The sequence below is a fragment of the Epinephelus fuscoguttatus genome, linkage group LG9 (genome assembly GCF_011397635.1).
Source record: "Epinephelus fuscoguttatus linkage group LG9, E.fuscoguttatus.final_Chr_v1".
Lineage (NCBI taxonomy): Eukaryota > Metazoa > Chordata > Actinopteri > Perciformes > Serranidae > Epinephelus > Epinephelus fuscoguttatus.
The window spans coordinates 42985193-43005138 of NC_064760.1; the positions used below are offsets into that span (position 1 = coordinate 42985193).

Below are 19946 nucleotides of genomic sequence, written 5' to 3' on the forward strand. Positions count from 1 at the left end.
TTAGAAAAATCACTGTCACTCTAAAGATACACACCGATCAGCCAAAACATTAAAGCCACTGACAGGTGAAGTTAATAACATTGATCATCTAGTTACAGTGCAATGTTCTGCTGGGAAACCTTTGGTCCTGGCATTCGTGTAGGTGCTACTTGACGTGCTCCACCCACCTGAACACCATTGCAGATCAAGTAAACCCCCTTATGGTGACGACATTGTCGATGGCTACTTTCTGCTGACAATTCCATGAATTGCATATTGCATATATGAATTATATATTGCATCTGATAAATACAAAATGACTGTCATATGACACTGTACCTGCCAGTTATGACACAGAATATGATAATTAGTAAGCAGCAGAACTATCCTGTCACAGGTCACGATAGAGTTAACTGCTGTATCGAGAATAATGAATGAGTGAATGATTTTTACCCAGCCTTTGAGTTAAAGTTACTAATAAAATTATATATTACCAATTGTTTAAGGCAAAACCTAATTAGATTTAATAAGGAATCTGATACTGGATTCAGACTCATAAAATTGTATTGAATGCTATCTTTAGACGTAGGCATGAGTCTTATTTCAGACGGACCGAAAACTTTTTGCTAACAACCCCATAATGCAAACTGTTGAATTCAATAAATGGTAAATGAGAATGTGTCCATAATGTATCAGGAACAGAAACTATCAGGTATATATGCATGCAGTATGTGTAATCATGTTCTCACCGTGGTGAGTTGAATCCACTGTCTACAGTGACAGAGCTGGAGTCCATACTGTCCAGTCTAGCAGAGTGGGCTGACTGCTGGTTCTGACTGGGCTCTGGAAGGTTCTCTTTAGCACCAGGGAAGGTGAGGGTTCTTTCAAACCTCCTCTGTAGGTCCCTCTCCTTCTCTCTCTCCAACAGCCACTGCATGGTCCCTGCTCCACCTCCTCCCATCCCAACAACACCTCCTCCAGTTTTTTCATCCTCTCCTCGACTTTTACTCCCCCCCTCCTCGAGTTCATCGTCATCTGAGACATTGTAGTAGTCAAAGGAGGCCTCTGCAGCACTGGTTGTGGGTTCAACCCCCTGTGGGGGAGCAGATGGTGTGGCCACCAGAGGTTTGGGAGCATCAAAGGCCTCCTGGGAATCAAGTGCATCGCAGGACGAGGACAGAGTAGAGGAGGTGAGGGCTGGGGGTTTTCTCAGGGAGCTGTAGCCGGGCAAAGGGAGGCTGGGAGGAGGTTTGAAGAGTGTGTCTTTACTAAAGATCTCCTTACGTTTCTCCTGACCAGAGGAGGCACTGTGGGGAGGTCGTCCATTAGGTAGTGGAGGGTCAGGGATAGAGAGGGGTATTGGAGGCAAGCTGCCACCCTTAGGTCCCACCTTTGACAAGTCCTCCTTATTTTCTAGAGTATGGGGAGTCTGTCTGTCCGTTTGCCTATCAGTGCTGCCCAGTTTTAATCCATCATGGCTACTTTTGCCCAGAGTTCCCAGCGGGTTTGCTGCTGTGAGAGCAGCTTCAGAGGAACCGGCACACTGGAAGTAATCATCAGGAGGGATGGCGGTGGGCAGTAGTTTGGGTGAGTATGCTGGCAGACTGTCCCTGCTCTTACTTTTCTCTAAACTCCTGCCACCATCCAACCCCAGAGAATCCACAGGCAGCTTAGCTGAGGGGGGCGTGGCACGAGAGTAGTGAGAAGAGCTCTGATTGGCTCGCAAGGTGCCGTCGTCAGTATAGTAACGGCTCCGATCGTCATAATAATCAGGTGGTCCGATCAAACCCGCTCCAAGAGGTCCTTTAGAATTGTCCATGGATCTGGAGCGTTCCTTGGCCTTGTCACTGCGTTCATTTCTGGACTTCCTCTCCTGGGTGTGGGAGTGTGAGCGGTGGACTTTGGAGTGGTGGGCTGAGGGGCCATGGCTTGGCTCGGGGAAAGGCATTTCTGTGCGCCGCTTGGCAAGCTCTCCAGACACATCCCACTCTGGCGTCACAGGCAGGTGGGAAGAGTCGAGGATGTTGGGATTGCTGTGTGCCAGGTGAAGGCGGGCCCGTTGCCGCTCCATGGCCAGGGCATGTTCCCTCGGTGACCGGGCCAGTGAGGATGAGTAGGCTCTGTAGTCCCTGTCCGCAAGCTCTAGGTGAGAACTGTCACTTGGCTCACCGCGGGACGCCCTCGTCTTGCTATGTGAGCGGCTGAGTTTGGTTTGAGACTGCTTCCTGTGTCTACCCCCACTTCTCCTACTCCTGGAGCTCTGATTGGCTGATGACGCTTTACTCCTCTGAGCGCGCTCTTCTTCGAGGCGCTTCATGACGGCTGTGTGCCGGGCGAGGTTCTCCACAGTGAGGTCAGGGTTGATTCTCCGGATGATCTCCATCTCTACATGGCGTGGCAGCTGGCTGGGTGCCTCCTCATCACGGAGCGGCCACTCCTCAGGGGGGAACTGTGCGGAGAAGGTGGCCAGCTGCTTGGCCTTGTCCTTCTTAAAGCTCAGGCGGAACAGCTTCAAACCAAATTTCCGACTTCCTGTACCACTTCCTCCACCTGTTTGTTTCTCTATCTCTCCAGTTCCTCCTCCTCCCCCTCCTCCTCCTCCTCCTCCTCCTCCTCCTCCCCCACCTCCCCCTCCTCCCCCACCTCGGTGCTTGGTGAGCGTATCCGTCTTGAAGGGGAACCCAAGGGTGCTGCGACTCTTTTCTGTGTTGCCTCCTGCTTGCTGAGGAGGTGTTTGTGGGGAGTGGGGGGATGAGTAAGCCTCCCGGTGGTCTTTGGGAGATCGACGCTGCAGGGTGGTGTGGTGGCTAGGGGGATCGTCTCCACGGTAACTGTTGTTGTAAAAAGAATCCCCACCTCCTCCGCCTCCCCCGCTGTGGTTTTGGTTGGACTTCGGGTGTGTTCGTTCTCTCACGGCTCCGGAGGTGGACGGGGTGATGGTGCCAGAGAGAGGGGAGGTGCACTGTGTCTGCTGATGCTGCTGTTGGTTCTGATGTTGCTGCTGTTGGTGACGGTCAGCCGATCGCTCATCTAAGTGATACCACTTGGAGCTAGTTCGGATTAGGCTCGGAGTGATGAAGTAAGTCTGAGGGGTTACAATAAAATATCCGTCTGGTGTTGGGTAGATCTTCCGCTCACGGACCAGCATACCCAGTGTGTGGTGCAGAACCTCCTCCGTTGGTGTGGGAACACCTGAGCAAAATCAGAGACAAGAAGCAGTTAGAGCGGACACATGTCAGAGAAGTTTACATTACATTCTCCTTTCATCACCTTTAACTCCAAGAAATCCCACTTCAGATTTGTTATATGAGAAAAGTTATGATTATGTGTTAACTTTTGGGTTGACCTACAACAAAAGGTCATTCATGCACCACTCTCAAGAGTCTTCTTGTTCTTCTAAGTTTGACAGAGAGGGACAGAGGTGGAGCTCTGATTCTGTGCCTGGACCCAACTGGACCCAACCCACCAGCTTTGGGTCGGGCCGGGCTGTAATACCTTATTACTGAGCATTCTCTTATTTATTGAGAACGCATGTGACAGAGAGAGAGAGAGAAAGAGAGAGAGAGAGAGAGAGGGAGAGAGAGAGGGAGAGAGAGAGAGAGAGACAGAAAACAAGAGAAAGAAGGAGAGAGAAGAGACTGGAAGGTGACTTGGTCAGCAATGTTTCCTTCTGCTTCTCCAGCAGTGGGAGAGATATGTGTAACATGCAGTGAAAAGTGGTGATCATCATCTGCACGCTGCCTCGTAATGGATTGCTGTGCAATAGATGCACCAAGGGGTGAATCTGTTGCGCATGAGACAATAGACTACTGAAATAAAGAGGAGAAGAAGGAGTAATAGTTTGAGGAAACATGTCAGCCCTTAGCTTGTAATAAATGTTTGTCAGGCTCAGGTTGGGCTTAGACAGAAACTGTGCGGGTTCACATAGGGTCGGGCCTGAATTTTTGGGCCTGATTAGAGGTCTAGACAGAGGCCATCTATAGGCCCTTTTCCACTGCACAAAAAAAAGCCAACACCACCTGCTAACATCTGTCTTTTTAATGTAATTGGAAAGGCCACTTTTTTATAATTAAGCACAATTTTTTGTGTATATTTTTTTGTCTTTGGAAGTGTTAGGAACTAACATATGTATACGATATAAAGCATCAAAAACATTCCAGCTATGTAAAAAGTAGTTTAAAAAAATGATCATCCAGTTGTTACAAGGAATTGTCCACTCTTAGTAAACTGAAGGCAGATATAAGAGGAATCATCAGGTGGGCTTAATGAACCTGTGGATGACAGTGTCTGCATTCACTTCAGTAAACAAATGTCCAGACAGCCATTCTGCCCTCCTCCTATTTTCTTCTGTTTCTCATTTATCCTCTCTGCGTCTTCTTTATTCTCCTCTCCTGCTTTCTCTCATTCTTGCCCCCCCCCCCCCCACCCCCCCATACCTCTATCCCTGTCTCTCTCTCCTCTCAGTATCTCATGCACTCTCTCCCTCTGTCAGTCTCGAGGTATTACTTCCAGTTACATCATAGCAGCCTTTCAGCCCAGCCAGAATGATGCAACACCATGCAGACAGACAGACTGCACACACAGAAACACACACATAGAAGCACACACAGAAACACACATAGAATGTTTGTCCATCCCCTTCTCTCTCAATCTTGTTGATCAGAAGGCTGAGCAGAAAAAAGGAGGTGGAGACAGAAGCGGGCTGTGTCTGAAAGCTGCTGTTCTGGAGACAGGATGGGCTAATCCTGACATCAACACACTCTTACTTTCACATTGTCATACACATCTAAGTGTATGGCATAACATTGATCACTGTCTGCTCTCAGTGTACTGGCAATTCAGGGCAAAAGTTGTACCAGCCATCTTCCATTAATGAGGAGAGTTGTATGAATGAAGGTTTGTGAGAGTTCCAGGTCCACACTGGTTTGTTCAGTGAAAGCAGTTAGTGCACAGCACAGCTATTGATTTCATCTGTCTGAAAAACGAAGTTGCAAATAATCTCTCATCTCATCTGGTGTGAAGTGAAGTGAGTGTGTAAACTGAGGGATGTTTACACAATGGTTAGTTTGGAGAATAATTTTACAGTTCTCCTTCATTTTCCTAATAAGTTGGACTTCTTTTGTTTGCCCAGCCTGTCTGATCGTCTGACTGCTCGAGCTGACCTGTTACACTTTGTACTGGTTATCTTATTGTGTTCCCAGATGTGAGTAACTCAATTGGTAAGTATAATTTTATTATTACTGACAGTACTAGTTTGCTTAATATTTAGAGTACGAAAACAACACTGATATCTAGGGGTACTCGATATATCCAATAATATTTACAATAAACCCTCCCCCTCCCCCCCCCCAAAAAAGAAAAATACAATACACAAGGGAGGCGTGGAGAAACTGTAAGTCAGCAAAGTATTTTCAGAAAAGTACTTTTATCCTGGACTTTTCACACCCTTTTAGCAGCATGCTGGCTTCTCAGAGTAACTCGGTCTCAACTCTCCCTCTCCTCTCTCATCGTGAGCAGGTATGCAGGGGAGAGTCACTATGGTTACACGAACCAGCGTCGCCAGCATCGCCAGACCATTTTATGTGATAGTCTTTGTAACATGGATGTTGTCATGCCCATGAAAATAAATGCAGGTCAGTGTGTGTGCATGTGTGGGGCACAAACAGGTGCATTCACTTGAATGCAGGAAATGGAGTGCTTGACACTCGAAAAAGAGCTCAAGGACGCCTCTTTTTTACGTGTCCCCTCAAATGTTGAAAGAAACCTACACCTTTGTATCATATACTATATATATATATGACTGATATTTGTGTGATCAATTGGGGTGAGCCGATCTAGGTCAAAATTCTTTGTTGACAATTTTTTTGTCCCAGTCCACCTCTGGATACAACAAACACACCTAAAGCATACCTTAAACATTATTTATTAGTGACAATATTAAACACAAGTATAAAGTTTTGCTCCATTATAATTCACAAGGTTCATGGACAAAACATTTCCCCACATATATAACATGCTATCATTATTAGCATGAGTCTATAACATTTTACATTGCTTAAGCTTAAATAAGCAGAACAGCTAGCATACTTTTCCTCTACTCATATGAAGCCAGGATAAATCACACACAAGACTTCAAATGATATTTTGGGGGGGCTTCATTGTCTTCATAATTTATTTTTTCTTATCTGTAAAATAAGAGTTAAAAAAAAGGTTAATTTCCACTGAGGGAAATGTTATTTTTTATGTTGACATGTGTGACAGTTTAGACACAGACATGAGACTGTTATCAACATCAATAAGCTTATTTGTTATTTCTTTCTCATTTCAAATGTTGAATGATCCCTTTAAATTAATGAAGAATGGGAAAATTACATCTTGTTAGAAATGGTTATAGAGATAGTGTGCAATGTGTATACTCTGAAAACAATGCCCATGAGAAGGGAACACTATCAGCACCACAATATGCAACCAAGGGCTGAAATGCTAACAAAATGCCTGTAGTGAGCTAAAAACATTATTAGAATTATTTTAACACCTTGGCCTCTAGTTTCCTGGCGTGGCGCAGGGTGGTGCAGGGTGGGGAACCCCGCGCAGAGCTAGTTTCGAGCAGCGCAACCCGAGGTGCGCTCAATTTGGTAGTTTGGCAGACCGAGGTGCGCTGAAAGCTCGCCAGCTGAAACCAGGTCTACTGTCAGCGCGGGCGGAGCGCAGCCAGTGTAAGTGGAAGTTTGGCTGACCGGTGGACAGTGCGCACACGTCACCAAACATTCCAGAATGTGAGGCACATTAACAATGCAATAAATACCACAAAAACCACTATTCAATGCAACTATCTGCAATCAGCACATAAATGTATCTCTATATCAACTGTCCTGTCACATCTGATGTCAGATCAAAGGGGATTGGCACCGTTTGGCACGTTTGGCACGCGTAATGGAAACCCAACCTGATTTGATTAACACAGCTGCAAACTAATAAGTTCACATCCCTCTCAGCCAACCACAAACAGCCACAGCATCAGATAGGGAGTATATATTCAGCATCTGTCATCTTAGAAAAGTCAAAAGAAAAGAAACAGAGTGAGACTGCGAGAGAGAAAGAGAGAGCGCATGCGCGCACACAAGAGAAATACAACATTGATTTACAATTGTGGTGACCTCCTCCTAGGCTACCTTTGCATCATCAGCACGTGGAGGACAGTTCGCAGTTCTGTATATTCAGATACTGCGAGCTTGGATCTCCCAGACCAAAACATCAATTTCCTCCTGGGAGAAGTGTGGCTGTCTGATGCTGCTGCTCTCTTCTGCCATGGCAAATTGAGTAAACTCTCATTACGCCTTTGCGCGGCGCATTTAAGGGTGAGGAGAGGGGCTCATTTGATTGGTGTGATGTGTGTAAAACCCACTCCACGCCTTCTCTCGTCCCTCTTTCCGACTTGCGCAGGTAGGAGGGACGGAGGTGGCAAAGAGGAGTAGCTGCGCCAGGTGCACGGCGTGCCAAACTTGCAAAATCCGCCTGGCCGCACTCAGTTGGCTGCGCCTCCGCCTCGCCCGGTCTGCAAAACTAGAGGACCTTATGTCTACCAGACGGAAAAAAGTTACATTGAAAAACTCAGTACTGTCCGTCTATCTGTGCTTTCTCTTCTCCTTACAGCGCTCGACAGTGCGAGCGTTTCACTCGCATTTGCGACTAAAAATAGATGTGTGCGAACTGTAAAAAATATTTAGGGGCACATGTGCGCATAAAAAAATCAGCTGAAGCAGCCTATATTTTTGTCAACAAAAAAATATGATAATCTAACCGCAAATGTTGGAGGAACTCCAGCCGCCTTCCCTCTTCCCCGTGTGACACGGTTATGGGCGGTTTTCCAAGCCACTGTCGGCACAATGAATATAAGTCCCACTGTTGGCAGGGTGGAAATAAGTCAAAATTTGGCGGAGGAGACGGACCGGGATAAGCGGCGGACATCCGGGGAAGCCCTCTCCCCTCTCCCCACAGTGAGGGACTGTTCTCCAAGCTACCGCTGCTGGGCAGCGTGGAAATAAGTCGAAGTGTGGAGGAGACAGACTGGGTTAAGCGGTGGACCTCCGGGGAAGCCTGCTCCGTTCTCCCCGCAGTTAGGGACCGTTCTCCACGGCCAGGCTGTCGGCTGGGTGGAAATAAGTCAAAGTGTGGCAGAGACGAGGGACTGGGAAAAGCGGCGGACCTCCGGGGAAGTCTGCTCCGTTCTCCCTGCAGTCAGGGACCAGTGTCACGGTACCACTGCTGAGCAGGGTGGAAATAAGTCCTGCAGAATTTCAGAGGACCTGGAGAATGTTTTAGGATAGTAATAACATTATATAAGATAATATATAAGATAATAACATTAAAGACAAAATTAAATTGCAATACTTTTCAAAACTTGATGATTTTACCTTTCTGTACATTTTGTATACAAATTCATTAAATAATTTTGCTTGTAAATGTCTATTTGCATCACGTTTATTACGGAAAACACATTATTTGATCAATTTACATTGTGCCCCTAAAGTTCTTTGTGCGCTCCTTACTTTTTCAACTTAGGAGCACATGTGCTCCTTGGGAAAAAAGTTAGTGTCAAGCCCTGCCTTAACATACTGATCTTGGAGGAATGATCCTACTGAATGGCCAGTAGTGTCATACTTTAATATTTACAACTATTTGATCAAATCACTGATTAAATTCATCATTTACGCTAACAAAGATCAAAAACAGGCATCACACAACTTAGTTAGCTTCAATCTCTACAGAATTTTTGGCCAAATTAATAAACAGCCGCACGTATAGGCATAGTGAGTGTCAGGATCCCACAGTTTTTCCTATTTCTTCTTGCCGATGCCTTGTCTTATTACTTCATACTTAAACTTGTAAAACCTAGTTATGGATACTTTACCCTGATTAAAGTGCATCACACCTCAAAGCGCTTTTAGGTATTTTTGTGGTGTTTGCTAGCAGAGGTTAATGACAAGGAAACACCTTGTCGATTGACGTGCTGACGTATTGCAGTAAGCGAGTTGTGTCATTTCCGGTGTTTCTGTGACAGTGTCTGTGTACTGCTCTAGTGAATTCTACTAGCCTGCTTTCTGCTTTCAGTGGCTTTAACATCTACTTCAAGTCTTAACCCACACTAGCTCTGTTTAAGCACTTATAGCTCTCCTCTTTTTTACGACTTCCCTGCTAATCTCTTAGCTATTGTTTGCACGTTACTAGCCTTGTTAGCTACATTAACGTTAGCTTTACAGTTAGCGATGGCTTCTCCTTCTGCTCTTTCTTGCTCGGTGTGCCAAATGTTTAGCTATGCCTCTGCCTCCTTTAGCGACAGTGGTAATTGTAACAAGTGTAGTTTATTTGCTGCGTTGGAGGCGAGGCTTAGTGAATTACCATTCAGTAGCTGCGGTAGTTAGCCAGTCCCCTGTAGCCGGTGCGGAGCCACATAGCATAGCCTCTGCTAGCGGTCCTCTGGTAACACCTGTACAGCCGAGAGGTTGGGTAACCATTCGCGAAAGGCGTAGCTCCAAGCCGAAGCCCACGGCTCACCACCAGCATGTTCACGTTTCCAACCGCTTTTCCCCACTCAGCGACACAACTGCTGAGGATACAACTCTGGTTATTGGCAGCTCTATTCTGAGGAACGTGAAGTTAGCAACACCAGCAGCCATAGTCAAATGTATCCGTGGGGCCAGAGTGGGCGACACTGAATCAAATTTAAAACTGCTGGCTAAAGCTAAACGTAGATTCAGTAAGATTGTTACTCACGTCGGCGGCAATGACACCTGGTTATGCCAATCAGAGGTCACTAAAATTAAAATTGCCTCGTGTGTGAATACGCAAAAACGATGTTGGACTCCGTAGTTTTCTCTGGACCCCTCCCAAATCTGACCAGTGATGACATGTTTAGCCGCATGTCATCATTTAATTGCTGGCTGTCCAGGTGGTGTCCAGCAAACGATGTGGGTTTCGTTAATAATTGGCAAACTTTCTGGGGAAAACCTGGTCTTATTAGGAGAGACAGCATTCATCCCACTTTGGATGGAGCTGCTCTCATTTCTAGGAACCTGGCAAATTTTATTAGTAATTCAAATCCCTGACAACCCAGAGTTGAGATCGGGACTCAGAGTCGCAGTCCTATACGCCTCTCTGAGCTTCTAGTTAGTCAGTCAGTTACCCAGCCATAGTTTTCATAGTTTTATACAAACGGTGTCTGTCCCCCGACTACCTAAATTATTTAAATCCAAAATTAAACAAAGAGGAGTTGTGCATAACAACCTCATAAAAATTAAAACCTCTTCTGTGACAAAGACAAAACAGGAGAATTAAATGCGGACTGTTAAATATTAGGTGTCTATCGTCTAAAGCAGTGTTAATAAATGAATTAATATCAGATAGTCATATTGATTTACTCAGTCTCACTGAAACCTGGCTGTGTCCAGATAAATATGTTAGTCTAAATGAATCCACTCCTCCCAGTCATAATAATACCCACATTCCTCGAGGCAGCGGCTGAGGAGGGGGAGTTGCAGCCATTTTTAACTCTAGTCTGTTAATCAGCCCTAAACCTAAACTAGATTATAATTCATTTGAAAGTCTTGTTCTTAGTCTTTTACATCCGACCTGGAAAACCTCGCAGCCACTTTGATTTGTTATAGTGTACTGTGCTCCTGGCCCGTATTCTGAATTTGTATCTGAATTCTCAGAGTTTTTATCCAGTTTAGTTCTTAAATCAGATAAAGTTATTATTGTAGGCGATTTTAACATTCATGTCAACGTTGATAATGACTCCCTGGCTACCGCGTTTATCTCATTATTAGACTCCATTGGCTTCGGTCAGGGTGTACATGAACCCACTCACTGTTTTAACCATACCCTCGATCTAGTTCTGACGTAGGGAATTGAAATTGATAACCTAACAGTCTTTCCACAGAATCCCTCGCTATTGGATCATTATTTGATTACTTTTGATTTCTTTTTACTCGATTACACGCCACTCTGCAACAGCTACTATACTAGATGTTTATCAGATAGTGCTGTCGCAAAATTTAAGGAAATGATTACTCCGTCGTTAAATTCAATACCATGTCCTTCAGTAACAGAGGCTTCCCGTACCGACTTTAACCTCTCCCGAATTGATCATCTTGTCGATAGCACTGTAAGCTCGCTGCGAACAACACTCGACTCTGTAGCTCCTCTTAAAAAGAAGTTAACAAAGCAAAGAAAGTTCGCTCCTTTGGTATAACTCTCAAACCCGTAAGTTAAAACAAATATCGCAAAAATTTGAAAGGAACTGGCGATTAACCAAACTGGAAGAATCTCGTTTAATCTGGACAGTCTCAAAACGTATAAGAGGGGCCTTTGCAATACCAGAGCAAACTATTACTCAGCCCTAATAGAAGAAAACAAGAACAACCCCAGGTTTCTTTTCAGCACTGTAGCCAGGCTGACTGAGAGTCAGAACTCTATTGAGCCTTGTATTCCTTTAGCCCTTAGCAGTAATGATTTTATGAGCTTTTTTAATGACAAAATTCTAACCATTAGAGGCAAAATTCATGATCTCCTGTCCTCAGATAGTACCTATCTAACCTCAAACACAGCTGTAAGACCTAATATATATTTAGATTGCTTCTCCCCAATTTCTCTTCAAGAACTGACCGCAGTGATTTCTTCATCTAAATCATCAACGTGTCTCTTAGACCCCATCCCAACTAGGCTACTTAAGGAGGTCTTACCTTCAGTTAACACTCATATATTACATATTATCAATATATCCTTATTAACAGGCTATGTACCACAGTCTTTTAAGGCAGCTGTAATTAAACCTCTCCTAAAAAAGCCCACCCTGGATCCAGAGGTGTATATATAACTATAGACCAATGTCTAATCTTCCCTTTCTTTCAAGGATCCTTGAGAAAGTAGTCGCAGACCAGCTGTGTGATTTTCTCCATGATAATAATTTATTTGAGGAATTTCAGTCAGGATTTAGAGTGCATCATAGCACTGAGACAGCTCTAGTTAAAATTACAAATGACCTTCTGATTGCTTCAGACAAAGGACTCGTCTCTGTACTTGTTTTATTAGATCTTAGTGCGGCATTTGACAATATTGACCATCAAATTCTGCTGCAGAGACTGGAACATTTAATTGGCTTAAAAGGTTCTGCACTAAGCTGGTTTAAATCTTATTTATCTGATCGTTTTCAGTTTGTTCACGTTCATAATGAATCATCCTTATGTACTAAAGTTTGTTTTGGAGTTCTGCAAAGTTCTGTGCTCGGACCAATCCTATTTACTCTATATATGCTTCCTTTAGGTAACATCATTAGAAATCACTCTGTAAATTTCCATTGTTATGCGGATGATACACAGTTGTATTTATCTATGAAGCCAGAAGAAAGTAATCAATTAACTAAACTTCATGATTGCCTTAAAGACACAAAAACTGGATGAGCACCAATTTCCTGATGTTAAATTCAGACAAAACCGTAAGAAACCTCGGAGTAACATTTGATCAAGATTTGTCTTTTAATTCTCATTTAAAACAAACCTCACGGACTGCATTTTTTCATCTGCGTAATATTGCGAAAATTAGGCCTATCCTGACCTGAAAAGATGCAGAAAAATTGGTCCATGCTTGTGTTACCTCAAGGCTGGATTACTGTAACTCTCTATTATCAGGTAGTTCTAGTAAGTCCTTAAAATCTCTCCAGCTAATTCAGAATGCAGCAGCACGTGTAACAGGAACTAAGAAACAAGATCATATTTCTCCTGTTTTAGCTTCTCTGCCCTGGCTCCCTGTAAAATCCAGAATTGAATTTAAAATCCTACTGTTAACTTATAAAGCTCTAAATGGTCAAGCTCCGTCATATCTTAGAGAGCTCATAGTGCCATATTATCCCACCAGAACACTGCGCTCTGAGAATGCAGGGTTACTCGCGGTCCCTAAAGTCTCCAAAAGTAGATCAGGAGCCAGAGCTTTCAGCTATCAGGCTCCTCTCCTGTGGAATCATCTTCCTGTTTGCGGTCCGGGAGGCAGACACCGTCTCCATATTTAAGACTAGACTTAAGACTTTCCTCTTTGATAAAGCTTATAGTTAGGGCTGGCTCAGGCTTGCCTTGTACCAGCCCCTAGTTAGGCTAACTTAGGCCTAGTCTGCCGGAGGACCCCCTATAATACACCGGGCACCTTCTCTCCTTCTCTCTCTCTCTCTCTCGTATCCTATTACTGCATCTTGCTAACTCGGTCATTCTGGATGTCACTAACTCGGCTTCTTCTCCGGAGCCTTTGTGCTCCACAGTCTCTCAGGTTAACTCATATTGCAGCGGTGCCTGGATAGTGTGATGTGTGTGGTTGTGCTGCTGCCGTGGTCCTGCCAGATGCCTCCTGCTGCTGCTGCCATCATTAGTCATTAGTCATACTTCTACTGTTATTATACACATATGATTATTGTCACATATGTATACTGTCAGATATTAGTATATACTTTCAACATATTGTATCACAGCAGCCAGAATTATAATTATAATATTATTACTTTCATTAATGTTGTTGTAAGCTACTGTCATTACCGTCTGTCCTGCATCTCTGTCTCTGTCTCTGTCTCTCTCTTTTTCTGTCTCATTGTGTCATACAGATTACTGTTAATTTATTATGCTGATCTGTTCTGTACGACATCTCTTGCACGTCTGTCCGTCCTGGAAGAGGGATCCCTCCTCAGTTGCTCTTCCTGAGGTTTCTACTGTTTTTTTCTCCCCGTTAAAGGGGTTTTTTTGGGGAGTTTTTCCTTATCCGCTGTGAGGATCCAAAGGAGAGAGGGATGTCATATGCTGTGATATTGGGCTTTATAAATAAAATTGATTGATTGATTGATTGATTGACCTTTATGTAATACAAAGACAATGGAGAGTGATGAATAGTTTTCTCCTCTGGAAGGGGCAGGACTTAAATGTGCTCTGTCTCTATACCGGTTCAACAAAAATAAAGAAAATGCTGGATTGAACAATAAAGCTGGCTGGTTCACAGAAATGATGTTTCTAGGTGAACAGATCACTTGGGGGAACAGCTTGGCTTTGTTCAATGTCAGAATGATCACATCAGTGCTAATGATTGACTGAGCCACAGATTGACACATTAAAAACGTATTGATAGACTGCATCACAGCTGGGCAGACAGACTGCGTGTGTGTGTGTGTGTATGTGTGTGTGTGTATATGTGTGTTGCCTGGCATTACATCATACAAGCGCAGTTGCTTTGGTGACATGACGCAAATTTTCTAAAGAGGGGAACCCATGCAATGTAAAAAGATGAGGTCCACTATGATACATGACATAAACCATTTACTGCCTGATCCAAAATGAAATCTAACATGACAAGAATTACTGCTCAACATTTAAAATTGGAATTTAATGGAATTTATCAGCGTATTGACACATAACTTAGCAACAATTTTAATGACTGATTTATTGTTTAACTTATTCTAAGCCTTGTCTGATTCCAGCTTCAAATGTGAAGATTTCCTGCCTTCTCTGTTTTATATCACTGTAAACTGATTCTTTAGGTTTAGGACTGTTGATCAGACAAAACAAGAACTGAAAGCAGTACTTGAGCAGTGGAAAATTGAAAATGCACAACATGACATTATAGACCTAAAGAATGATCGATTTACTTCACAATTAATTAGCACATTTGCCAATGGTAATCACTGGACTGTGCTGAGGACTTTCAATTTTTTAATTTCATTATAACTGACAAACACTGAACCTCATGCAAGAAACAATACACATACAAATTTTCTCTTACTTTTGTTCGTATCCACGCATTGTTCTTATTTTGTTAATAACCATGGGTTAAATGGATTCACCTTATTTTCATTTTATATTTGCTCGCCTTCATTAAGAGAAAATTTACGAGTGGTCCAGAGCACTGTTGCCATGATAAGAGAAAAACATCTCATTTTCACAGTCCACTAATTGTTGCCTAACACAAGAAAACTTAAGTTTTACATTTATGGAACAATTAAAAATGCATGAATTTCATATAATCCGATTTAGACTATGTTTCAGAGTAAATATAATGATTGGTTTATTTAACTTCAGGGCTAAAGACATGCTTCCAGTTTGTCCATTGATCCCAGTTACTGTAGTTTCAATTACTGTGTGACCCTCTGCTGACCAGTGGTTACTCAAGTACTGCACTGAAGTACAAGTCTGAGTAGAGCTGTGCAATTAATCATCTGGTGATTGCGATTACGATTTTGAGAACAAACGATTTCAAAATTAATGAAATTGAGGGTAAGAGATTTTTGGTCACGGACACCTGGAGATGTTATTTTGTCTTCTACGGAAGCTGTGCATGCGCAATACCGCCCCCTCCCCTCCTCTCCTCTATTCACTCCACGAGCCAGTCAAGTAGGTGAACTATGAATAATGGAGGAGCTGGTGATTACGGAAGATTTCACAGCATGCGGAAAATGGCAGAGGGAGAACGAGAGAGGTTTGTCTGTGTGTGTGTGTGTGTGTGTGTGTGTGTGTGTGTTTGTGTGTGTGCGCGCACATGTGTGTGTGTGCGTGTGCGCGCTATCAACACACTATGTAGAGATAGAAATGACATGCCGTCGTGTAAACGATATAAGTCATCAAGTGCGCCGCATAATCATTTGCATAATCGTGATTTCAATTTTGACCAAAATAATTGCGATTATGATTTTCTCCATAATCGAGCAGCCCTAAGTCTGAGGTACTTTTATTTTACTTGAGCATTTAACCCGATGTCGCTGTCTTCCTCTACTCCACTACACTATTTTTGCACACAAGCAATATGAAAATATACAGTGCAGCTGAAACGATTAGTCGATTAATTTGGAAATCAACTTGCAACTATTTTGCTACTTTCTTCAGTCAAGTTATTTTTATGTATTCAATTAATTTAAACTGTTCTGCATGAGTAAATTTACTTTTAATATTTAAATACATTTTCCTGTTTGCACTTCTACTTGAGTAACATTTTCAATGAAGAACTTTTACTAGTAACATAGTAGCATTTTTACAGAGTGGTATTAGTACTTCTACTTACGCAAAGGATCTGAATACTTCCTCCACCACTGCTGCTGACACAACATTATGTCATTGTTGGGATTTTGATTTTCCTGTAACACTAATACTGACACATCACATTTACTTTGTTTAGGTTAATTTGACAGAACGTTGATTTCACTACTGCTGACATTCTTCTTGCAGCCTTTTTGGTGGCACCTCTTCAATTCTTGGACGTGTATTAGAGTCTTTACACACGGCACAACACATGCCCTTATAAAGCGTTTAGTGTGTGTTACCTATGCTAATACGTAACTTACGATCAAGTGGGATTCATGGTTTGGCACACCTGGGTCAGAGCAGATTTGGATGGTTGAGAACGTTTGGTGCATCTGGAATTTTTTTTTTCTCTTAACAGAAAATTAAGGGAAAATATAAGAGACATTTAAGAGAATGTTGCCGCACAAAGCCCAGTGACTCTACTTAGGTCCCTGCAAACTTCACTCATAAATATAAACACAGTTCAGTTTCTGGAATTAATGAAATCTCCTTGGACAGCCACAGGTAGTCAGGTGCTGGTAAGCAGCAGGAATGTGTGTAATCAGCTTGACAAACAAATCCTCCACACACTGACATAGACTTTACTATACTTTATTTGAGGGAACAACGCGTCTCGCGTTCAGTGTCATCAGGTACAGTTCAGCTTCTGTTCAGTTCCTACAGCAGGTAGGGTTGGGTATTTGGTTGTTTTGATTAAATTTTGATTCTGCTGTTAATTCAGGTTTTGAATGATTCTTGACTCGATTCTTTGAGGGGTGGGGTCATAAGAGGTCACATGCTTATTTCACAGGAAAAAATGCACATTTTCTAAACTTTTACACATTCATAGTAATATTTCACTGTATACAGTTTATGGAGCCTGTAAATTAATTGTCTTGGAGAAATCAGAAAACATGGGTTGAAAATGACGGCTGATGTTATTCGAGTACAGCTCAGTACATGGTGTGCTGTAACGAAAATGTGATTGAATGAGAGAGGAGAGGCCCTGTTTACACCTGTTATTAACATGCCTCTCAGGTGATCAGTTTACAAATGGACAGCTCTAAGCACAGGTGTGAATGCACCAATGCGTCCTAAATGCATCTGGAGGTCTAATTACTCAGACCACATTCAAAGGTGGTCTTGGTCTAGTTTAGCATAAAGCCTGGTAACAGGAGAAACAGCTAGCCTGGCTCTGTGTTAGGATCAAAATTCAATCAGCAACACTTCATAAGCTCGTCAGTTAACACAGTGTGCCTCATTTGTTTATTCCAGTGGTTTCGAAACAAGGGGTTGCCCTTATTGCAACAGGTGAGAAAGCTGGAAATACGTCTTGACAAACAACAGCTTATTAATCTTTACTTCTATGAAGCATCACTTTGAGTAACCAGAGAACTGAAGAGTAACAATCAGCTTCATGATTAATAAAGTTAAAATAACATTTTTGGATAGTGTCTACTATTCATTCCATACTTGCATGCTCCCTGTCTCTCTCCCTCATCCTCTCTCTCTTTCTTGATGTATGCCCTAAAGAAAAGGTCTAAAAGTTTTACAGCGTTTAATTTCACATATGCTTAAAGGCATTTAAACAAAGTTTTGGTAAATGGACCTGCATTTGTATAGCACCTTTCTAGTCATCTGACCACTCAAAGCGCTTTTTACACTATGAGTCACATTCACCCATTTACACACATTCATACACTGGTGGCCGAGGCTACTGACACACTCACACACCGATGGAAGCATCATCGAGAGCAATTTGGGGTTCGGGATCTTGCTCAAGGATACTTCGACATGCAGTCTGGAGGAGCTGGGGATCAAATCGCTGATCTTCTGTTTGGTGGACGACCCGCTCTACCTCTGAGCCACAGCCGCCCCGAATGTAGTTTTGCGTTTAAGTTTTTTTTCTTCTATTAATTTTGAAGCTGAGGGGGCTTTCACATCAAGGGCCCAGGCCTGGATCTGAGTACACTTGACCCCAAAGTCCAGTTTGTTTGATTAGTGTGAACATTTTGTAACATACCTGAGCATGGTACGCCAATCTGTGCCCGAATCAGGTCATCTCACGTACAGTTCATGAAATGATCTCACAAGTTATATTGATGCCTCTGTATCAGACAGCAGCGCACCCTTCCCTGACAGACCCAGATCCAGCTTTGCTGCTGCCCCCGACCTGCAGTCAGAGATACTGTGGAGGCAAAGTGCCCTGATGATGGTCCAGGGGCAGCAGTGTCCATTGGCTATGTCATTTTTCTACACTGTAGCACAACAAAAATGTAACGAAGATGATGACATAAGTGTACTAAGGTACGGAACAACATCAAAAATATATGATATGGGGGGCAATCATACTCAAGTGGAGTACAAATCAGTCGTACCTAAATAAAAACGGTAAATTCCCTAAGTTTCCCAGGCAGCACCATCCACCAAGCATGAAGCAAGGTCTGACACAGGCCTAACAGCATTACCTCCTTGACTTCGCTTCTCAATGAACACAGCTGGAGCTGTTTAGAGGTGGAAACACTGCTCGTACTAGCCTCATATTCCTGCTTGTGGTGCTTTCCATTCAGATAATGTGGCTCCTCGCTTCCCTCACTCATATTTCACTCATGTGTTGACTCCTGCATACATAACACCCTCCAGGTGAAACTGCCATGTCCATCAGGGAACAGACACCCTACTCACTTCCCAGGTCAACAACACATTTTTCAACAAAATTCTATTTAACTCAGAAACATTATCTGGAATATTCAGTATGCCAATGATTCATTATGAAGATTCCTTTATGAAGGTTCCTTTAATGGTGTCACATTATTAATGTATTGATACATCAGCAGTGTTTGAATGTTATGGGTGGTCTTGAGTGTCGAAAGGCCTTTGTTCACCAAGTCCAACTTATTTTATCACTTGGGCATTAAAAAAATAAATACTAACTCAGATTTCATCCACTAGTGTGCAATGGAACTAGTCACTAGAGCAGTCACATATATAGGCATTAAGAAATACATTTGTCAAACTGTTTTGACTTGAACTGCTGTGCAGCAGTTGACAGAGGCTGATGGGTGGTGTTAGCTGTTGACTGAGCTGGTGTGTGAGCTCGACTCACCTGGAAAACATGTCTGCAGGTGTTCAGTTAGGGCCTCCTGAGTGACAGGCTTGTGGGCGGAGTTCATAGCAGAGATAGCCAATAGCAATACCTCTCCCAAAGGGATGAACTGCGATTGGCTGATGGGGGACATGCTGATGGGTGACACATCACCTGTGAAAAGACAGAAACCAGTCGCTTTTGAGTAATACTACTTGAAAATCTGCATTAACAAGGATCTGTAGGGCATATGAACACATTGCAGTCTCATGTCTCAGAAACATGAGAAATAAAATCCCCACCCAAACTAAGGCACAATATGTACTGAAATAGACCCTCAGCAGCAAATGTGAAATATTGCAGTTTGATCAAATGTAATATAATTCAACTATCTATGCCAAGAAGGAGCTTCAAAGAGAACCATAGTCAACTATTAGACCATTTCTCAACACTGTCTAACTTCCCAACCCCTATCTGCGGTCAGTGGCCTCCCCAAGTGGCGACCATGGGGTTCCATGCCTCTCCCCCTAGTGAAAGTAATTCGATTTTTACTGTCTTTAAGAGGCTGTGGCATGCTTCTTTTTAATGCTAGCGTGAAAGGTATACTTCAACAGCATAATCAAATTCTTGAAATTCAGTTGTGGCTTTTGGTTTTGGTGTGCTACCCCAAGATTTTCTGTGGATCCATTTGGCACTATGAAAACTTTCTGAAAGCACAACTGTCTGTCACACTCAGCTCCAAGCCCACTGGGTTAAAAACAGATCACAAATGTTTTGCTTTATTTTTACAACAAGGTTCATTA

The 19946-nt window shown here is 43.0% G+C and overlaps 1 protein-coding gene across 1 annotated transcript in view; it reads right to left on the reverse strand.

The window, feature by feature from the left end:
• Window positions 1-19946, reverse strand: part of LOC125894714 (storkhead-box protein 2-like) — a 92604-nt gene that overhangs the window by 18033 nt on the left and 54625 nt on the right. The window contains exons 2-4 of the mRNA XM_049586303.1: window positions 19165-19317; window positions 2623-3171; window positions 729-2523 (exon numbers count right to left, since the gene is read on the reverse strand). Coding sequence (XP_049442260.1) covers window positions 729-2523; window positions 2623-3171; window positions 19165-19317 — 2497 coding nt within the window. The remainder of the gene's footprint in view (window positions 1-728; window positions 2524-2622; window positions 3172-19164; window positions 19318-19946) is intronic.